Source organism: Empidonax traillii, unplaced genomic scaffold (assembly GCF_003031625.1).
Source record: "Empidonax traillii isolate 1590-97213 ecotype Southwest subspecies unplaced genomic scaffold, ASM303162v1 scaffold485:size756489, whole genome shotgun sequence".
In the NCBI taxonomy this organism is placed as follows: domain Eukaryota; kingdom Metazoa; phylum Chordata; class Aves; order Passeriformes; family Tyrannidae; genus Empidonax; species Empidonax traillii.
The window spans coordinates 619,166-640,852 of NW_020955678.1; the positions used below are offsets into that span (position 1 = coordinate 619,166).

General features: G+C 46.7%; 2 protein-coding genes across 2 annotated transcripts in view; both read right to left on the reverse strand.

Annotated features, from left to right (window-relative positions):
- The window catches only part of LOC114063726 (mitochondrial amidoxime reducing component 2-like), an 8,381-nt gene extending 3,128 nt beyond the window's left edge, over positions 1 to 5,253 (reverse strand). The window contains exons 1-3 of the mRNA XM_027896190.1: positions 4,991 to 5,253; positions 4,668 to 4,841; positions 1,020 to 1,182 (exon numbers count right to left, since the gene is read on the reverse strand). Coding sequence (XP_027751991.1) covers positions 1,020 to 1,182; positions 4,668 to 4,841; positions 4,991 to 5,238 — 585 coding nt within the window. The 5' untranslated portion in view covers positions 5,239 to 5,253. The remainder of the gene's footprint in view (positions 1 to 1,019; positions 1,183 to 4,667; positions 4,842 to 4,990) is intronic.
- Positions 5,254 to 15,993: 10,740 nt separating this feature from the next.
- CUNH1orf115 (chromosome unknown C1orf115 homolog) lies at positions 15,994 to 19,768 on the reverse strand. Its single transcript, XM_027896192.1, has 2 exons — positions 19,414 to 19,768; positions 15,994 to 16,931 (listed from the first exon to the last, which is right to left on the reverse strand). The coding sequence occupies exons 1-2, from the start codon at positions 19,699 to 19,701 to the stop codon at positions 16,812 to 16,814; spliced, it is 408 nt and encodes a 135-aa protein (XP_027751993.1). The 5' UTR covers positions 19,702 to 19,768; the 3' UTR covers positions 15,994 to 16,811.
- Between the last annotated feature and the right edge of the window lie 1,919 nt (positions 19,769 to 21,687).

A 21,687-nucleotide genomic window follows, 5' to 3' on the forward strand; every position in this document is an offset into this window, starting at 1 on the left:
AAAAAAAAAAAAAAAAAAAAAAAAAAAAAGGTAATTTGTGGCAAGAATTTTAGAGTATAGTACTCCTGACTTTCTTTTACATTATTCTTCCTCCTATCCTTGCACATGCCTTTAAGCCATCACATGATGACGACTACTGAAATAATTATACAAAAAATTCTGCCCTTTTTTCATGCTAGGATCCTGAATGTCACCCCTCCTAATCTCACATCCTTTTGCTGAAACCAAGTCTTCTGTATTGATCTCAGTGCCCTTACATAATAAAAGCATATCTGTAAATCTGTAATTGAATACACCTTCTTCTCTTTGTGCAACAAGCACGATATTGATGCCATACAAATAATAACACCAGTAAGACAAGGTACTCATAATTCTAATTTGTTTAAAAACCTTACACTCCGCCAGGGACAGTTCAAACTACCTTCACCCAAGAGAGTTGTTCAAACAAGAAGGGTGTCAGTGGTTCAAATGACACGAGGATATCTGAGCACACCACCTCCTTTCCATATCTGCGTTCAATTTCTCTAATATCACATCTTCGAGTCTCTTTCCACAGAAAAAGATGAAACTTCTGTAACATTCTTTTCAACTCCTAGGCCCACAGCCATAAGGCCCTGGTTTGAGTATCATTCCTTTAAACAAAATATGAAGTAACAATTTGTATCAGTACACTGTCAGACCTAACAAGGGATAGGGAATGGAGGCTTTCTATGCAACACAGATGACACCATCGAAACATCTTTAAAAATGTAACTTTTTCTTCTATTCACTGAGACACAAAAGGTTCCTCTTCAAATATCAGTTTCAGACTCTTTAGCTGCAAATGGTCAACAGCTTAGAAGTAAAAGTTAAGCAAGTCAGCTCACCACAGAAAAGGAGAATACTCACATGGTTCAAGTACATGATTACACACCTTGCTAAACTGGGCTCAATCACCAATGGTGGAACAGACAAGTTTCGGTGAATGGGTGGGAAATGGTTAAAAGGAAGTACCTCTGAAGAAAAGAACATTCACTTACCTCATCTGTGCTTCGGAAAAGGTCTATTGTCTTCTTTGACTTTCTTGGCACCATGGAGGGCTCAAAGTGCACCAGTCGATAGGGCTGTGATTTCAGGAAAGTGGTGATCCACTGAGCCACTTCATCACCACAGTCCCTGCCTTGGATATCCTGTCCAAACACCCTGAAGAGTAACAACACATCAGCAAGTTAGCTGGAGAGATGAAGGTTCGAGGATGCTTACTATTTGAAGGCAAACAACATGTTTTAATAGTAGTAGCAATATACAGAAAACAAATCCCCTGAAGGATAATGAGCTGGAAGTTGGCTTCTGAATCTGGCACAAGGATCAATCCCAGTGGGCAATCTCCTTGTGGCCACCATGTTTCGGAAAGCTAAGTAACATGGACATGGCTGGACAATACCAGCTGGTGAAATAAGCCTTGAAATAGCCTTAAGGTGCCCAGTGCCAACTCTCAAATCTATAGCCAGTAACAAACCCACCTGTTTACCAGGTCTGCTCTTGCATTTGTACATGACTGCAGTACCAAAAGATTTCTACCAAGAAATCAACTGAAAGGTAATTAACTTCAGAAAATAAGTGACAGTTTGAAAGGACATGATTAGGTACCATAACTGACATGTACAACTGTTACTAATTGTAAGTGTCCCTAATTGTGAAGGAACCTTTCCTTCAGATTTTAGTGCTGTAAAAATTTAGCTAGAGGTGAGTGAAACTTAAGCTCAAACTTCACATATAAAATAGATCAATATCTTACGAGAGGTTAAAAATTTATAATGGAAACAAAGTCCACAGTGCACAAAAAGCCAATGGCACCATAACACAAACAAGTTTACGCAAGGAACACTTTCCTGGCACGAAAAGGCAGACCTCAACTCAACCTTTCAATAAACTTCAACAACAGTCATGAATAGTTTTGTTACATTCTTCGAAGTAGCCATTTTGACCCAAGCACACTGCAGTTTCCTATACTTCTGCAATCATATCCTGGACAGCTTTAAGCACAGAGAAGCCCACACAGTTCATCCAGAGTTAGCCCTAAGAGCCCTCCTCTACTCATCGGAGGGAGAGATGAACCCTTAGGGTGCCAGCAGCAATATCCCTGCTCCATTTGCTGGGATTCCTATATCTGCTCCTCAACAAAGGCTGGGATTAAATGCCATTGCCGCAGACAGCAATCTCTCTCTTGCTTCCATTCCACAGTCCCTGTGTGCCTTCTGACAGGCAGGTCAACAGATGTGAGGGTTTTACAGCTTCAAACACTACTGTTTTCCACTCACAAAGCAGATCTATCCTAAGCACTCGGTGGTACAGGGATCCCATAGGAATGGATCATGCAGTTCAAGTGTTAGACATACTCACACTGGGCACAAGTGAAGAGCACAAGGTTTCTTAACCAGAGTGCTATAGAAGCCCTCTAACATTTGCACAAACAGATGATGTGCCTATGCACTGGCTTCAGTCCTGCATTTGACTCTCCCAAAGACAGGATTTTAATTATCCATGTAAAGTTCGCAACTGGAGTTAGCAAATTTCAAGACTGTCATCTGCACAGCCCTATGCAGCTAGAGGCACTATTGCACTGCCTTGGCTACAAACTTTGGGGCACAAGCCAGCACCCACGTCAAGGCATCGTGCTGGCCCAGAGCTGGAATACACACAAGCCTGTGCAGGGCCGGCAGAGCACACTGTGCAGCAGGACAGCTACTTGCACTCACATGCTGGAAGGGAAGAATCTGGGAGCAAAACCCCAATCTTCATTTCTCTGAACACTCCCAAACCTTGTTTTATGGATGGATTGGAAAGAGTCAGCCTTGAGCTTACAAATGGCAAATTGTTTAAGCACAGAAAGAGTCATACAAACCCTTAGGATCCTTCCCGAGAAGTACAAGGCAATGTTCCAGCTATGGGTGTTGCTAATTTCCCATCCTATGACACCACCCACAATGCCAGACAACTTGGTAATTCTTACAGTCTGTTTACATGCATTTAAATTTGATCATTTGCATTCTTAAATTCTAGCAGTTTTAAAGGCTGAGAGCGCAGGTTTATTAAGACAAAGAAAGAAAGAAAAAAAATTCAGAAGAACAAATCAACAAGTTCTAAAATTGGAAAATCCAAGATAATTTTTCATTACTGAAATGTATTAGGTTATTTAAATATTTTTCTAATGCACAACGAAGTTTAGAAAAATAACACCTTGAAAACTGCATGCTTTTGTATGCATGTGTCACTGGCTAACATATAGGCATTGTACACATATTTTCAAAAGACTGTTCCATTCCTCCATGAGAAACACTACTATTTGTAACTTGCACCTGCCTTGTATAAACAGAGATACTGAGCTATGCTGATCAAGGGTTTCCACAGCAACAGATTTATGCTAAAAGCAAGCAAATGCAGCTCCTTGCCAGCGCTTTTAGTTTTAATTATAGCAGCTGGTGCATTAACCACCTCCACTATCCAAACACTGACCAGTATCTTTGTAGGGACTAACACCATTTACAGTTCTTAAATACTCTTACATATTAATTGACACTGTAGCAGAGAAAAGATTTTCCAGCTCCCCCTGGCAGTTTTCCAGCACAGAATTAATACATGGATAAAACAACCAGGCCTGAAGTCATACAACAAAACACTACGCACACAGCTAAATCACTCTTTGTAACCCATCCACCTGAAACTCCTCTCAGGTAGCAACTACAGGGAATGCCTTGGTCTCCAGGGATGCCTGTCTTTCCCCTGTGACCACAGTGTGAGCCTTGGGCAACCAAGTTTTTAATCGAGGCACCTCAGTTAAATGCCTATAGACAGGGGTGAGGGAATCTCAACTCTGACATCTCACCAGCTCTGAGTGGCCAGTGTGCATCCAGAAATGCTGATGCAGATTTTAGCTGTGATCAAGAAACACCAAAGGGCAAGACCGAGGCTCTGAGATGCAACTGCTCACCTAAGCAAAAGTGAGAAGACTAGAAGTAAAAACTAATGAGCAAACATAACTTTCTATGAAGATGCAAGACCACAGTTCTTTTGGCTAATGCATAATGCATGGTCTTCGACACTGTGTCATCATTTCATGAGATTTGTTTTCACCAGTGTTTAGCAGATTAAAACCAGACCTTTTGTTATGACAATCAATCCTGGCCTCCTGTGTAACACACGGGAGAGAATTTCACAGAATCACAGAACAGTTTGGATTAGAAGGAACCTTTAAGGATCACCTAGGACAATCTCCCTGACACGGGCAAGGACTCCTCCCACTAGACCAGGTTGCTCAGAGCCACATCCAGCCTGGCCTTGAACACTGCCAGGGATGGGGCAGCCACATTTTCTCTGGGAAACATGTTCCAGTGCCTTACCAGCCTTACTGTAAAAACTGTTTTCATTTTATCTAATCTAAACCTACCCTCTTTTATTTCAACACCACTGCCCCTTATCTTATCAGTACAGGCCCTGGTCTGAAGTCTCTCTCCATTATCCAGATGGGGAGACACACCCCCACAGAAAAGATGCAAAAGCACCCAACTTTCTCCCTCTAATTTCTGCATTACAAAATGCAAAGCCTCACACAATCTTGAAAAGCAAAGGATGTGAGTAAGACAGTATTTAGAGACAGGGGAAGGGGCCAACAAAACCTTCTTCGGTACCTGCAGTTATGGACGGGGTTTTTCCCGGGGACGTTCACAGGCACGCAGAGCTTCTCCATGTCTGGGGCATCGAAGGTCAAGTGCCCGCTGTCACAGCCGACAGAAATGAGGACGAGCCGCGGCTCCTGGCGGGCCGTGACCATGTGCCCATCCTCCGTGATCACGAGCCAGAACCTGCGGCGGGCCGGGGGGACAGAGACGCGCCCGGCGGCGTTAGAGGCGGGCACGGCGGCACCCTCGGAGCAGCAGGTGCCCCCACCCCCGCTCAGGCCCTGAGGAAAGCAGCCGGCAAACGGGGAACCCCGCGGCCCGCCCCGCCGTACCTGTCCCGCATGTCCCCGCTGCGCAGCCCCATGGGCGTCACCTGCGCCCGCCGCACCGACACCCCCTTGCACGACTTCACCGGGTACACGAAGAGCCTCAGCACCGTCCCGACCCGCTGCAGGCGGCGGCGGCGGCGCCGCCCGGCCCAGCGCCAGGCTCCGAGCAGGGCGCCCAGCGCCAGCAGCGCCGCCGCTCCCCACACCCAGCCCGGCCGGGCTGGCCCCAGGGAGCCTCGCAGGCCGCTCATGGCGACTGGGCCTCGCCGCGGCCTCGCCGGGACCGAGAGGGCGGTGGGCGGAGCGGCCCCGCACCGCCCCCTCCGGCCCCCCCGGCGCCGCCCGGCCGGCACTCGCCCCGGGCTGAGGGGACAGCGGGGTCGCGACCTTCGCTGGGGGAAAGAGGGCGGTCACAGCGCGGAAAGTAAAGGGCTGAGCGTCCGGCTCGGCACAGCGCCGGCAGTGGATGCGTTTCTTCTGATATCCGGGCTTTCATTAGAAGCGGTGCCACAGGAAAAGTGCGGGTTGGGTGGAAATGCGCGGAGCGCGTCAAATTGGCGCGTTTGGTTTGACTCGGAGAAGCGGGGAACGGGTGGACGGTAACGGGATGGAGGTAAAGAACCGGTGCGAAGAGCAGCCTAATGTGGTGGGCACCTAATGTGGAAGGGGTGTCCCGTGGCGTTCGGCTGCTTTGGGATGTATTTGGGATATATTCGGGATATATTCACCACTGCCCCAGCTGCTTGGTACTAAACTCGTGAGACCCTCTCTGAGAGCTTCTTTCCTGTTGGCAGGGTCACAGGGAAGAGACTCTGTGGGATACCCACCTACAAGGCAAATATGACATCAAATACAGGCTGGAGTGGAGATCACTGCTGTCACCACAGGCCTCTCCTCACAGGGAAAGCAAGAGCCTTGGCTGCTGTTTTCCCCCAGTTCTCCCATTCATGCTTGCCAGGATCTGAACACCAAACTCCCAAACTGAAATCGGTGTGCTGAGACCAAAGCCCCAGCAGGTGGAAAGCGGGGAAGCTTGGTGTTGGGTGTTTCTGAAAGATGCAGACAGCTCAGCCATGATGCATTACTTTATGTACTACATCAGCACCGTCTTGGCAGACAGGAATCTTGGAGATGTGGCTGTCATGGGCCTCTCTGATAATAGGGGTGTGTGAGCAGCTAAGCCAGGAGTGCTCCTCACTGCCAGCTCCCCAAGCTGCCTTGTCTTGAGAAGTGGGTTTGATCACAGGCCAGGATGAGAAAATATTCCTCCAAACTGGAATCACTGTAGCTGGCAAAAAGTGATTTGTGACAACCTGCTGGTGGATGAAGACAAAGTGATGGATGTCAGAAGCAAAGGCAGTGACAGCAAGACCCCCAAAACCCTGACCTTCCTCATGGTCAAGAAGGGAGTCCTCAATAAAAGGACCAGGACATGACTGTGAACATGAAACCATGACACAAATAGTGCAAAAGAATCAGAGATGATTCTTTGAGAATCATGAGAAACATGAGAATCAGCCTGAGGACAGAGAAGGGAAATCAATCTGTTTTTGTTGTAGATGTCTTTGCCTGCTTCTTTCAGATGAGGGGTGCTGGGCAGGCAGCAGTGCTGGGACACTAACAGTCCACCTGACCATCTGTGGTATAGAAAAGAGTAACATGTACATTCCTCATCAGGATGCTCAGTGTTACTTGAGCAATTTCCCAGCCATCTTGGGTGGTTGCCCCCTCTTATTTGCATTTTACTGACTGATTTTAAGGTGAAGGTCTCTGGTAACATTAGCTTTGGGAAAAGGTAGGAGGGAGGGCAATGCCTTTGCCCTCTTGTTCACCACTTTGAAATTCAAATCACACACTAATACCAGTCATGCGTTTTGAGACCTTTCCCCTTCTCAAGTAGACCATGACATTAAGGATAAGAAAGAATTGTGTTTATTTTGAATTTACTCCTGGGGCAAGCCCAGTTTATTCTGGAGATTAACTATTGATCAGCAGAGCCTTGTGCTGCTGTTGGACTGGGCGGGGGAGGCATGTGCAGAGACAGTTTGCGACCTGCTTACCTTCCACATCACTTGAAACCCTTTCTTATACTTTATTGAGAGAAATTTTTTTTTTTTTTGAGATAAGTTACCTCTCTTGCATCTGTGGCATGAGGATCTTCTGAGGGTTGCTTCCTTTCTATTCTGCTCAGTCACACTGCCTGGCCTCAAGATCAGAGGTCCCTGTAAGCAACCCAGGGCCCCCCAGGAGGATGTGGGGTTCTGTCAAACACTGCAGATTTCCTCCTCCATTCACCAGTACAGCCCTACCCTCCTGCTCTCTCTTGTGTCCCCAAAAGGACAGTCTGAAATGAGACAGAACTGGTACACTTTAGATGGGACTCGAGGGGTGTGTCCAGCAGGGTTGATCTCCACACACGTGGACCTTCCTTACTCCTGGGAGCTGTGGCAGCTGCCCATCAGCAAGCCTGAATCCATCACATACTGTCCCACTGCAGTACAGACAGGCTGTGACCACTCACCGTGGTGAGATACCCTTTCCTTCATACCCCTGAGACCCCCATATTGCTCAGGTAAATCATAAGTGCTACACTGCTTGGTCTGGTTTGACCAGACCTGCCCCACCACCTTCAAATCATTGACCCATTGAGTCAAAAATAATTACTTGTGATGACTTGTATGACTCCATCACAGACATGAGAGGAGAGCCAACCGTGCTGAGCAGACTGAGAGCCCTTGAACACTCTTAGTAACCATTAACCTTCTCATTTAACATGGAGTCTATATCTCGTTGAACTTAATTGAATTCATACAGAGATCTTTAATCTGCAACTGCACCTACAGGAGCAGAAAAGTGCTGTAAGGGGAACCAGGCATCTAATGTATTAGCAAATGTTCAGCAAAACTGCAGTGACTGTCTGAGGAGCTGTGCTTGCAAGCATGAATCAAAACACATTAAGGTAAGTACTAAAGAGATAAAAACAAAACCACAAACTGGTTTTAGAATCTAACAAAAAAAGTGATGGATTAAATGCAATGAATGAAAACAAAATTAATTGGCCACTCCTGACAAACATTATTACTTATTTTCATAAGCTTAAGGCAAAAGTGAGTCACTAACTCCTCTGATTACTTGAGCACTGGCAGTATTCTCCACTGTGTAAATTACAAAATGCAGAAAGATTCTGATCTTCAAACTTCTGTATGAGGCCTCAAAATAACAGAATTTGGGATAAGAGGAAAAAAATTGGGTGATTCACTGCTTGATTGCTTTATCTGGGTGCCAGAGAAAATAGGTCTGGTGTGTATATATACCTTGCCAGCATAAATACGGAGAAGTAGGGACCTGTATAGTTGGGAGAAGCTACAGCTCCCCCATAGTTACACATTACCATAGAATCATAGAATATGCTGTGTTGGAACTAACCCATGGGGATCATCAAGTCCAACTCCTGGCCCTCCACAGGACATCCCAAGAATCACACTTGATGCCTGAGAGCATTGTCCAAGCGCTTCTATCCCGGTTGGGGCCCCTCCCCGGGCAGATGGAGCTCATTAGCCCGTAAGGCAGTCCATCTACGTCCTGAGGACCTCGCTGCCACCGTCCAAGCGTGCTTGGCCCCGGCAGATGAACCTCAGGATTAAAGGGTGGGCTCAGTTCCGCGCACACTGTGTCTCACCTAAAAAATCCAATGTGCAGGCTGGAAGGTGTAAAGACCTTCCCCGGTTCTTCGTTCGCGAAGACTGGCCATTATATTATCTTGAACTCTGTCAGGCTCGGTGCTGTGACCACTTCCCTGGGGAGCCTGTTCTAGTGCCCAATTACCCTTTGGGTGAAAAACCTTTTACTGATGCATAACCTAAAGCTCCCCTGACACAGCTTCATGCTGTTTCCTCAAGTCTTGTCACTGGTCACGAGAGTGAAGAAGAGATCTGTACCTACCCTTCCACTTCCCCTCATAAGGATGTTGAAGACTGCAATAAGGCAGCACAGTGGTGTACAAAACCAGATGTTTTTAGTTTGAAGGACTTATTAACTAAATTCAGAAATAATTCACCTTTGCTAACAATTTAATATTAGTTAAAAGAAAAAATATTTCTAAATTTAAGAAGGACCTTAAATTTTCATTTCCTAGGTCTACTGACCTGGAGTCTAAGGAGATTTTGTTCAGACCAGCCCCAAATAGCTGCTGTTACATTCAGCCCTAATTCTTCTAGGAGAATATGGTGAGGAGATTAAAGAAATAACAGAAGGTAGCAGCGTCTGTATAATCTCTTGTTTCTTGCTGTGATACAAGGAATGTAAAATCAGAAATAGCTGCAGAGAGCTTGGTTGTGGCTAAACATTTCAGGTCTTAGACTGCAGGCTTTAAGAAAAGCCCTCTTCACTCATGCACTGGGCACTTCTCCAACAGCCTCCAGTAAAGAGCTTGACCAGCAGGTTTGCTTAATCCTCCATTCCAGGCATGTCTGTGCTTACCTAGGAGCCAGCAGCTCCTTCTGCTATTAAGCAATGTGAATTGAGCCACTCTGACAAAGTGTAGGTACTGGTATTGTTACAATCCAAGCACAGCATCTTGTGTGATGGAATTGTATTTTTCGTAGCCAGAGTATTCCTGCACTTAAAAGGAAATTACTGTGTTTTCAGTTCCTTCTAACTTCATCAAACTTCGGGACAGTTGTGCTGAAGTTCTCTGCACCAGGTTCTTGCCTCAGGTTCCTTGAAAGATGTCTTATCAGATGAAGGATTCACAGTGCCAATCTTGCAGCAAACTGGGACCAGGCTCTCTCAGTCATGAAAGTGAGCAGTGATGACCTATCTTGAAAAAGCATTGTGTTAACTGAGAAGCACAGGACAAATTTTCAGTGGAACAAATTTTACAGAAAAAGTAGTGACATATCTGCCTTCAGATGCAGTGGGCAAACCTAGACTCTTTTGTAGCAGCGGCTCGAACAGACGTATAAGATGAATGAGGAGGAAAGAGCTAAAGAATTTTACTTGTTTCCACAAAAAAAAAGACAAGTGACTGGGGATCTTATAGGTTTTCAATATGTGCACACTACTGAACTTTGGAAAGGCATAATATACTGCGCTTAAGGGTACGTTTGGATGGACAATATGGAAAAATTCCCTGTGACAAAGACAGCAAAATGCTGGCCTCAATTAGGTGATAGAGTGTTAGGAAGGAGCTAAATGTAGGCTGGGCTTGTCTCAGTGAAGGAATTAAATGCCCATGCTGGGGATATGGCAGTTACTTTTTCAGTGACTCTCTGATAATTCAGCAAAAGGCAGGGTTTGAGGGGATGACATGCTAAGTATGCAGTCATAGGATGATTTCAACAATATATGATAAAAGTCATATTACACCCACACATAGACAAATTATATCCTTTTTCAGAAGTTATAAACCCCAATAAATTCAAAAGATTCCTTCACAAAGAGGAGAGGAGGATAAAAGCATTGCTGTTTCCTCTTAAAATCTTGAAGGAAATCAGAGTTCAGTGAGTCATGCACTAGAAATGAGCTCACTGAAATTCATGTATGGAAAAAGTCTCGGGCGAGTAATTGGCAATGATAGAGTTATAAATAGAGTCATTAATGATAAATGCCATTTAATGGAGTCAGAGCAGTGAGATAAAAGGATCTTTTTTTATGGTGAGGTTTTTCCTATACAGAGAATCATATATACCTAAAACCCAGACAGGTTGATAGGCTACTTTGGTCACTGTCCAGCCAATAGGAAGATGAATTGAAAATTTGTCTTTTTCTTCCAGTCAAATGCTAAACTTCAATCTGTCTAAATGCACCAGGACAATACAGAAATGATTGTTCCAGGCAGGTTTGTCCCAGTATTAACTAGCACAGGCTAATGACATTTCAAGTTCTCCCCATGTTCTGTAAATGCTATTCTCCAGGTGAATACAATACCCCCCGGTGGTCTAGGGGAAAAGACACTGCACTGTCACTGCAGAGACCTGGGTTCGATTCCCGGTCGGGGCCCCTCCCCGGGCAGATGGAAGCTCGTTAGCCCGTAAGGCAATCCATCTACGTCCTGAGGACCTCGCTGCCACCGTCCAAGCATGCTTGGCCCTGGCAGATGAACCTCAGGATTAAAGGGTGGACTCAGTTCCGCGCACACTGTGTCTCACCTAAAAAATCCAATGCGCAGGCTGGAAGGTGTAAAGACCTTCCCCGGTTCTTCATTCGCAAAGAGACTGGCCATTACAATACCCACCAGGCAGCTTTAAGAGTCCAAATAGTCAGGATAGAGCTGCATGTCATCTGGGAAAGCAGGCAAGGACCAAAGTAGAGGCTTTACTGGGGAGCAGGGCATTTGTTCTGCAGCACAAGGATTAACATACTTCTGCAGCCGTGGTTTAGCAGCCATCACAGGGAAGGATGGGATTCACCAAGGACAGGAAAGTCCCCTCCCTAATTCAGGCACAGCTGAAAAAACAATCTGATGCTAGTTTAGTGTCCAGGGAAAGGAAGGAGCAAGAATTCCTTTATGGGAGCAGAAATAGGAGGATGAGCAGAAACAGAAAGCATGAGGAGGAAAGTATACACAGCATGTTGGAGCTGGAGTCCAAGAAAACTCCTGGGGAGAGTGTGCCATTCCAGTCTGCTGCCCTCCATTAAAATCACACATCCTGATATAGGCAGCTGTCATTTTTCCAGCAGAAGATGAGATTCAGAAAGAAGAAGTGGCTGTGGCTCATCCCCTCACCTCCAGTGAAGCATCCAAGGCACAAGAAGAACTTTAGGGCAAAGTGTAATGCATTTTTAGGTGTTACAGGAAACAAAAAAAAAAAAAAAAAAAAAAAAAAAAAAAAAAAAAAAAAAAAAAAAAAAAAAAAAAAAAAAAAAAAAAAAAAAAAAAAAAAAAAAAAAAAAGAGAAAAAACGAACAAACAAAACAAAACACACACACAAAAAAACCAACCAACCAACCAAAAACCCACCCACAAGAACAACGTTCTTTTGGCTACAAATTTGGAACACTTGCACACAGGAGGCTCAGGATTCCACTGGGTAGGAAACGCTGGTATACGGGAGACGCACGTTACCCTTCTGGGACCCAACATCCTGAGGATGGATCTGGACAAACCGGGAGGCCAGCCCAGTGGAAGGCAGGAAATCCCTGCAGGAGATGAGGCAGAACAACGGGGCAGGCAGACAAGGCTGGAAATCTGTTTCTCTCCCAGGAGATGGCAGTAAAGGACAATTGCCTTACAGCCGGCGTAGCGCAGTGAAGCAGAAACTGTGGGGAGCCAAACAGCCCCTCAGGCAGCCTGCGCTGCCACCTCCGCCAGTCGCTCCTTGTTACCAGAAGCAAAGCTTTATTCTTAGCGTCAGTGCTCCTAGCGAGGGTGAGGATATCAGTCTTTTAAATTTCCATACAGCAGGTAAATTTATAAGCTTTCTGCATACCATGGCAGGATTCCATTCACAGCCTCATCCAAACTGGAAGGATCCCAGGGAGTTTCTCCTCCAGCCTCCTCCTCACGGCAGGGTCAACACTGCATTCACACTGGGTTGTCCTCCACTTTGAACAGTCATGCCTTGACATCCTCCATGGACAGACACTTCCCAGCCTCCTGAAGAAACCTCTTCTTTCAATGCTTATTGATCATATTAGTGTCCCCAGTTTGAATTTATGACCATGGCCTCTTGCTGTCTGGCTGCAGTCCACAGTGAAGAGCCTGGCTCCATCTTTTTGGCAATCTTTTCTTAGGTCTTGAAAGCTGCTGTCAAGTCTCTCATAAGTCTTCCCTCCTCCAGCTGAACAAGTCAGAAGTCCTGTCCCTGTCCTCATATGTGATACAGGATTCAGGAAGGTGCACCACCCTCTCTGACCTGAGGCTAGACTTCACCCCAAACCTGAACAAGCCTGTCAGCCTCGTGCTGCTTCCTACAAGGAGAAGGAAGGCAAGGATTTTATTCCTTTACTTTTTTTTTAATTTAATTATCTCTATTAGTCTACAAGCTCTTCAGACACTCTACTGGTCCTTGAAGAAATAAGGATTTCCAAAGCACACTGTTCAGGTAACTGCAGGAACTTCATACACATTTTAGGACCAATTTTGTCTCAGAAGAGGCCAGTGTCCAACTAACAAGGGACTCGGGATACAGAAAAAGAGACAACTCATTTTACAGCACCCCAACACAAAACCTGCCCCTGTCCCAGTCTTACAGACAGGCTGAGGTCAGGAAGGTCATTCATCCCTGAAGTGAACCTGGTGTGCCATGGTGTAGTACAGCTCTCCTCAGTCACTGCACTTCAAAAGCAAGCTGTGCTACAGTGTTTCCTTGCTGCTAATGTTGCAGGACAAAGGACAATAGCTATGAGTCCTTTGCCATTTCCTCAGAGCCTATGGTAAGCCAGAGTAGTAATCAAATACTCTGGCAAAAACAGCTGAAATATGCTTTATTCTGCTCTGTGACTCACCGAGGAGTCATTAGGAACAGCCAGGGATTTAGATTAAAAGTGACTTGCCAGGCTGTCAGGTTATGGAGTTCATTCCTAGGCTGACTACCTCCTTCTTGCCACTCCTGCATGTATTCAGCTTCCCAAAATTATTTATCCTGCCATTTGTTCTAAAGCATAGTGAAAGGTGTGTAGAAATCTGAAGGGAACCAGATAGCACAGTAACACACCACTGGAGACAAAAACCTGTCAGGTGAAGCAACTCCACACAAGTGCCTGAGGGAGGAACATATTTCGTCTAGCTCAAATGTCAAATCAAATCTTCCCCCTGTACTCACTGTACCGTAGTATCCAGCACATCTCACCTTTGTGAGAGAGTCAAGTGTCTGTTTTGTTCCTCAAAAGCACGAGGAGATAAGCTGCAGACAAGCCTATTTTAATAAAAGAGCCTGTGTGCACCTCTGGGTTAAAAGCTCTGCCTGCTGAGGTGGCTCCTCCAAGGATAGCCTTGCTAAGAGCACAAACTGCCTGTGCAGAAGCCAAGTCAATCCTGGACTCCCCTCCCAGCTTGCCACACTGTCAAGGGCTGCCCGGGGAGCCAAACCTCCTCCAAGTCACTCACAGAATTCCAGCTCAACAGCTCTGTTTCAGATGGAGGTTGCTATTTCTTGTTGGTTGAGTGGGCTGACCTGCCACTCAATGCTGAGTTAGTCAGGGAATATTTCCTCATCTCCTACATCACAGAGACAACATTTAGCAACAGCGCTGCAGGATCTGTGCTGTCCCACCTGTTTGCATCAGCGCTAAGCCAGATCTGGCCCAGCAGGGATGCTGCCATGACTGACAGGAACTCTGCCATCTACCTCGCTGAAAACTGAACCTCACCCTTCAGATTCAGATTCTCTGGATGCTGCTGTGTCAGCTGGGCTATTGAGGAGAGTGGTAAACCCTCAGGCCGAGGCTTGGCCTCACAAATGCACTTCACCAGCTGAGGAGTGAATCACGGCTCAAAGAGAACTGATAAGCAGCACTAATTAGTAGCCTCGGTGAGAACCATCAGTTCATTTTGAGGAAGGAGAATGAATCACCACCTGTTTTATGGCAACAACACAGGTTACTTGCTTACTTTTTCTTTCTCTCTCCTCTTTCTTTGTTTTTGGTCTGTTTTAGAAACACCACTCAGCTGACGCTGACCCATCAATGTGCATCCAGCTCTGCTTTTCTCAGGCTCACACAGAAACACCACGTACGTGTCATTCGGGTCCCGTATGGATAGCAAGCAGACTATTCTCTTAAAGTTGCACCAGGTGAGCAGAGACCATAGTTCGGGAGCTAAAGTTCATGTTTACCTTAGTGGAAAGTCCCTGCACTGAACAGGCTGGACCCTGCATGTTGCAATGAGTGAGCAGACTTTCTAGTCAGAGAAATAGATGGACACTAACTTCACACAGAAGAATGGAGCCACGAATCCCTTCTGCATGGCTTCAGTAATTTAAACAAAAAGGTCTAATGATTCATGCTGTAAAAGCACTGTAAAAGATAGAGTGGTGTAACAAAATCTAAAGTTAATACCACACTCTGCAGGCTGGTGTGGCACGTGGGTGGTAGGACAGCCCTGTTCTTACTGCAGAAGAGACAGTCGATATCAACAACCCTCTGGCCTGCTGGTGGGGCAGATCAGAGGAATGGGTCTGTCCCCTCGAAGAAGCTCAAGACAAACAACTAAAGGCATAAAATCGATGAGTGAAATCCCACTGTGGCTATTCCTACCCCAACTTGTGCAACCTTAGATCCTCTGCAGCCTCATCTCCACACCTTGCCTTTCCTGAGCCCATCCATGCAGTCTGGGCTACAACTGAGTCCTTCTGGAAGGGCACTGAGGCCACAGGCAAAACAACGTGGGGAAGTTTACACTGCAGCTTCCCCTCGCTGCCTGCACCACCGCTGAGAGACTCCTCCTCTGAGTGCTTACTTGTGTGTGTAGGTAAAAACACGACATGGATCTCATTACTTTTATTTACAGACCAGTCAGAAAAGAGGATAAACCCACCCCCAACCCCTTTTGAATCATTTGCTACATTTAAAAGAAATACAGTGTGGTTTGCTAAGACATACAAACCCCTTCATTCAGAGAAGGCAAAGCAAGCAATTTCCATTTAAGTAAACTCCTTGATTACAAACACTATCAAAACTAGAAAGATCTATAACACACAGAAAGTGCTACCAGGGAAGTCTTTTACTGCTACCACAAAAGACTGACAGAAACAAACTAACAAAACTCACAGAATTTTTAAGGCCCATAAATCACCTTGTTCCTGTGTCATCAATACAAGATTTACATCCCTGGAGGTGCAACATGGAAGCTGCCCCACCTGCATTACTGAGCTGAACCATCTGACATTGACATCCTCTGGCTACAACTTCCAGATACGGAAATGAAGATGGAGCTGGCAGGTTATTTGGCCCAATTCTTATAAACAAGAGTTGTACATTCTTACACCAATGCTGTATGTATTTTTTTTTTTCAGATGCAGCTGGCAATCCACCTTTTTCCCTGGTGAACACAAGAGAACTAGGTGTTTTTATGCCCCAGCTTCCAGAATCGGGTATGTCAGATACAAACTCTGTTCTTGGTAAAAAAACATCTGCAGATTTTGTAGTAGCAGAGGAACAAGTTTAAAATGTTGATCACAGTGAACCTTTGATGCCCCAAAATCAGAAGACATACAAAACTCATTCTCTTTCTGGGTTTTTACATCATTCTTAAGATTTAAAGGCTCATTATGTCCAGCGTTTGAAATGAACAACCAAGACGCAATGAAGCTCTCCGTGTCTCAGGCCACAGTCCATTTACATCCAAGTATATTTTTAAGTATACTCACAATCTTAACCCTCCCAGGGGAAAAAACCTCCACCAAATCACAAAAATACCTCTGAAACCCAAATACTATCTTTTCCTAAACCTTCGTTATCTGTTTCCTCCACTGCTTTGACAATTCCTGTCCCTACCCAAACTCATCTCCACCTTCCCAGCTGCTCTCATCCTCTATTTTCTTTCGTTTCTCTCTCCCTCATCTACTTGCTTTTCCATTCTTCCTTGGCTCTCTTTCACACACAGCACGAAGCTCTAGAAAACAAACTCGTGTCTGAGAACAAACTCCTGCTCAATTAATCAAAGATTTTTCCCTCATCCTTGCATTTCTTTGACCCAATCTGATTTTACAAAGCGCTGGAAGTTTTTGCAGAGAAGAGCACTCAGTCTTGGAAAAGGGGCTGGCACAGGGGTGTGGGGCTGGGACTGTTGGTCCAAGAGGTTTCTCGGATGCAGGTCTCAAATTTAATCCAGAGAAAGCTGCAGTAGCCTCATGTCCCTCTCCATGGGGTGCACGGAGCTGCGCTAGCGGACGAAGTTTGCCACCTGTGTTGCCACTCCGAAGGGAGCAGAATAGGCTGCCGCTAATCCTTGCAGGCCAACCACCAAGTAGCGACATCCCTTCTGCAGAGCTTTGCCGACATTCTGTGAAGAGAGATGAGGAAAGGGGATAAAAAAAAAAAAAATGAGAGGCCGCAGAAAACACCTTCACATGAAGTTGTTCTGACAACCAGTGTCGCCATCCCAGAAAATTAACTTCTCCCACAGCTAATGGAGGGCTTGAGCGTGGAAAAACATGTTACCATCTATTTTTGTATAGAAATACACACCCACAGGGTATAGTTAAACTGAACGGATGCAGCCTCCACAGGAAGCCAGGCTTTCACGTGGGCTGCTATTCAAGAACAAAATTAGTTCAAATTCACCCTAGTTTGTAGAGGTGCATGTTTCCCACACACACATGTTCTAACTACGTTAGTAACTCTAAGAGCACATAAGGTGTTAAAACTGGAACTGAACAAAAAGACAGTAATCACTGAGAATACATTTGTGGAAATTTCATTGCTTTTTGTCGAACTAAGACTTTTTTGGCCAAAATAAGAATGTTTCAATCCATTTTCATGTCTGTACATGTTTAAGAACTCCTCTGTGTACTGCATAAGAGAGATAACTTGTTACAGACTATTTAACTGAAAACCTTAATCTAATTTTAATTTCACTTCTGATGGGTTTTGCTCATATGGTTGAGGAACAAATACAGTGTGGTCAGTTGGGGAGGAATATCATAATTAATTGTTAGTTAACTCCTCATGGTTGTGTGGAACTAGATCAAAAGCATCTCTTGTAACATGGAAAACATTAAAACAGAGTAAATACTTTAAAATCAGTGAAACTCAGTCAATATTATATTTCTTGGGTTTCTTTAATCTGGATTACAGTGGTACTGTCACAGGAAAACCTTCAGCTGTCGTGATACCACCACATAGCTGAATTTTGCTGGTTTTATTCCTATGGAAACTTACTTGAAGGGAATTAAGATGCCAAAATAAAAATGCAGATCGATCTTGGGGGCAGAGCCTGAGGCCAGAGGCAGAGTCACACAGCCTGCCCTTCCCACACCTGCCTCAGTCTCACTGTCACACTGGAGACTTCTTCCTTCCTTTCTGCCCTGTGCAACTCTACCTACCCAGACCTTACCTGCACTTTTATGACTTGTTCTTTATGCCAGGGCCAAGCTGGCAAACCTTCCCTGTAGGAATGTCATCTGACCAGCAAAAAAGGGAATACGCAGTGTCCAAGAACTGGCCTGTGCTCTGATGGTTGTTGTAAGTGTCCCTGTACCAACAGCACATACAGCAATAGCACCAGAAGCAAAGTTATGACCCGCTGCCATGTAACCACAGTCACTAAACTGCAGCGTACAGATTGAGCCTGCTGGCATGAGACAGCTTCCTACTGCTTATGACCTGGAAATCATGGAGCTGGAAACTCAAAGTATCAAATGCATCACAAAAGAATGAAATATTCTATTCAAATCTTTATGAAACAGTAGGATTTAAGGGAGAGCTCCTGACTATGCTGACATTATTTCAAAACAGTTTCAAAAGTAAGTAACTTTGTTGAGCTGACTGGCATTTTCTGCATGTCAGACATAGCAAGCATAGCTTTACCAAAATCATCACTTTTAAAAGAATGCAGTAGAAAGTCAGGGCTCACACTGACATCTGTAATCTCTGCAGTAGGAAAAGAATCCTGACGACAGAGAGGTTTTTCCTGCTAACATAGAAACTATTTTTTGCTACAAATATCCAAGACATACCTGAGATGTACTTAAGTGACATAAACAAGAGAAAAATAATCGAATTCTGCCACATAGCACTTTTGTAACCAAAGACAGTCGTGTTGTGGTGGGAAGAAAATCAAATCACCAGACTGTGGGGCTGGTGACTTCCCACATAGAAGCAAAAGAACAGTTTTGATCCAAAATAGCCGTTACAGATGAAGAACATGTTGCACTTTTTTTTGTAACTCATAGCAGTGATTTTCAGGGGACACCTAGAAGGCAAACTTGGCCAAGGAATGTACTGGAGGGATGTTTACCATTTCAGTAGAAGGGGGAAAAAATGCAGGCCAATTAGTTAACTGGAAGTGTTAAGGAATAGTGTTAAAACAATGACGCCGAGGGAAACGCAGAGCCAAGAAAGGCAAAGTATCCGTCACATGGATCAGCTTAGTGTCATTTTCACTCCAAAGAGGCAGATTTTGTATTCTTTGATCCAGGCGAGGGTCGGTGTCTGGCCCTCCCCAGCATCACCGGCTCCTTCCCGGGAAGGTCCAGAGCAAGCCCGCGGACTGACCCAGCCTCGGAGCTGGGCGCTAGCACTGAAATGCTCGAGGGACAAGGGGCACTTCCCAGAGCCCCTCGGAACAGTCGGGGCCGAGACCCCGCCGCCTGCCCCCTCCGCGGGTCCCCGCGCCGAGGATCCCTGTGCCGGGGATCCCTGAGCCGAGGGTCTCTGTGCCGAGGATCCCTGTGCCGGGGATCCCTGTGCCGAGGGTCCCTATGCCGGGGATCCCTGTGCCGAGACTCCCCGCTCCGGCCGCCCCGGGCGCGCTGTGCCCTCACCTTCCCGTACTTCTTCAGCCTCTTCCCGTAGGGCCGCTTGCCGGGGGCCCGCGGCGGGCGCAGCGGCTCGTAGGAGCCGGGCAGGACGGCGAAGCGCACCTTCCTGGAGCCCGTGCCCTCCTCCTCGTCCAGCACCACCGCCTGCGGGACCCCTGCGCTGCCCCCAGGAGCCGCCGCCGCCGCCGCCTCCTCCTCCTCGCCGGGCAGGATGGAGACCTGATCGTCGCCGGGCCCGCGGCGGGAGAACCTGCCCCTCACCTTGACGCCCAGCCGCGCACCCACCGTCATGGTGCCGCCGGGCGCCGACCCGTCTGCGCCAACCTCCGGGCGCTTCCTCCGCCGCTGCGCCACAGGTGTGGCCGGAGGCGGCCGCTGCCCCCTCCCCGGGGCGGGACGGCTCCAGGAAGAGGCACCCCGGCCCCTCTGGGCCGTGCGGACACCGGAACGGGGCGGGGGGCGAAGGCTGGCGGTGCCCCCGGCGCCGGACCCCGACCCCACTGCCGCTCTGGTGCGGAAAACTTGTTTCAGCTTGCTGGAGAAGCCGGGACCTCCCGCGGGAAGCCCGGGACTCGACCCCGTCAGCTCAGAGGGGACGGGAGGGTCGCTGGCGGGAGGTGTAGGCCCCGCACCGCCCCCGGGCTGCTTCGGTGTCCGCGCCGCGACGGCTAGAGAAATCCCTGGAAGCTCCTTCTCTGGCACGGCACTCATTGCACTGGCCGACGGCAGCACCGCACTTGGAGGTCACGCTCTTTTCCCGTCAGAGAAAAAAGCCAAGCTCCCTGATCTGCTCCCTGAACTTCTATCGGTGTTCCTACTACAGCCTCAGGTGAACAGCCTCTCCTGCGTCCAGGGATGTGTTCGGCTCCCCCTAGCCAAGGGGAAAGTGCCTAAGCCTTCGCTGAAAGGCAGAGTTTCGCCGTGGTTTCTTCCCAGATGTGCGGGAGGCGGATAGCCGCGTGCCTCTGCGGCTGGGCGTGCTGCAGTTCAACAACTTGCTCTTCCTGAGCGGTGCTCCTAAGCTGGGGTAGATCAAGAAAAGCAAAATTGTATAGGGAGGAGTGATATAATTTGTTCAACCAGTTGGTATGTTTATCAACATTTGATACGCATACAAACACTTTTGGACAATGGACTTCTCTTACCAAGGAACAAAGCCTTGAACCTGTGTCTCCCCAAGATGCTCCCATAACACTCAGCAAGTAGATCCTGCACTTAGCTTTGTCATCTGCCCCAAGGACGGTGGTTCACCACTGTCACAGCTCCAGCTGGAAATCTGTGACAGACAAGTGGGCCAGTCCTGCTGAAGGGTGGGAGACATGAGCTAAGTCTTGGGTCTGTTGCTACAGGAGAAGTGCTCTGTCCCTTTCCCTGTTCCATATTAAGTGTCACTGCTCCCGTTACCATCATCACGTTTTTAAGTCTCTAGAAGGTTGAGGTGGAGACTTAAACCCAGGACAACACTTCGTGCTCTGAGTACATTGCAAACAAACACTTGCCACAGACTGCTCCTGGCACTCAGAGTTCCTCCTTCCTCTGGGCTCCGACTGCGGCAGCGCCTGCAGGGCCCATTTCTGAGCTCCTGGGGCCAGATGCTGAGCTTTCATCCTGGAGCTGCAGGTGTGTCCTGAACGCTGAAGAGACAGTGAAACAGAGTAAGCACCACAGGTCCACAGTAACTGTGTGGTGCAGAGCCTGAAGCAGTGAGGTATAGGAGGTAAATTTTGCACTGCTGTAGATTTTCATGTGCTACTTCCTTGGTTTGAGGGTTGAAGTAATTGCTTGATGTTGATTAAGTGGTAGCATCAAGAAGTAAAATATCAATAATCTGTTTAGCAGCTGCAAAATGGAATCTTTCATCTTGTTAACCGGAAGCTACCTTCAAAAATCTTAAAGAAAAAAATGCATTAAATGTTTTTCTGGGGCTTTGGAAAGTGTTTATGTATAAGTTTTCTATTTATAGATCCATCAGTGAATATATACTTGCCCCTAAATTGAAAAGCAGAGAGAGGGAAAGATTACGTCTTCTCAAGAGGGACAGGCCTTTCCCCAGACTGGGTTTGTAAATCACATGTTTGCGTCATATTCCAAATTCAGCTACCAAAACCTCAGAGAATACATTTCTCAGCTGAGATTTACTTTCTCCATTTGCATGGCAGCAGGGGACTCACAGCATGTTCTGAGATGAACAGGTCCAAGGTACCTTTAGGAGCATGACCCTGGGCATCAAAATCTCATGTCTGAACTCATGGAATTTTAGCACCATCATAACTATAT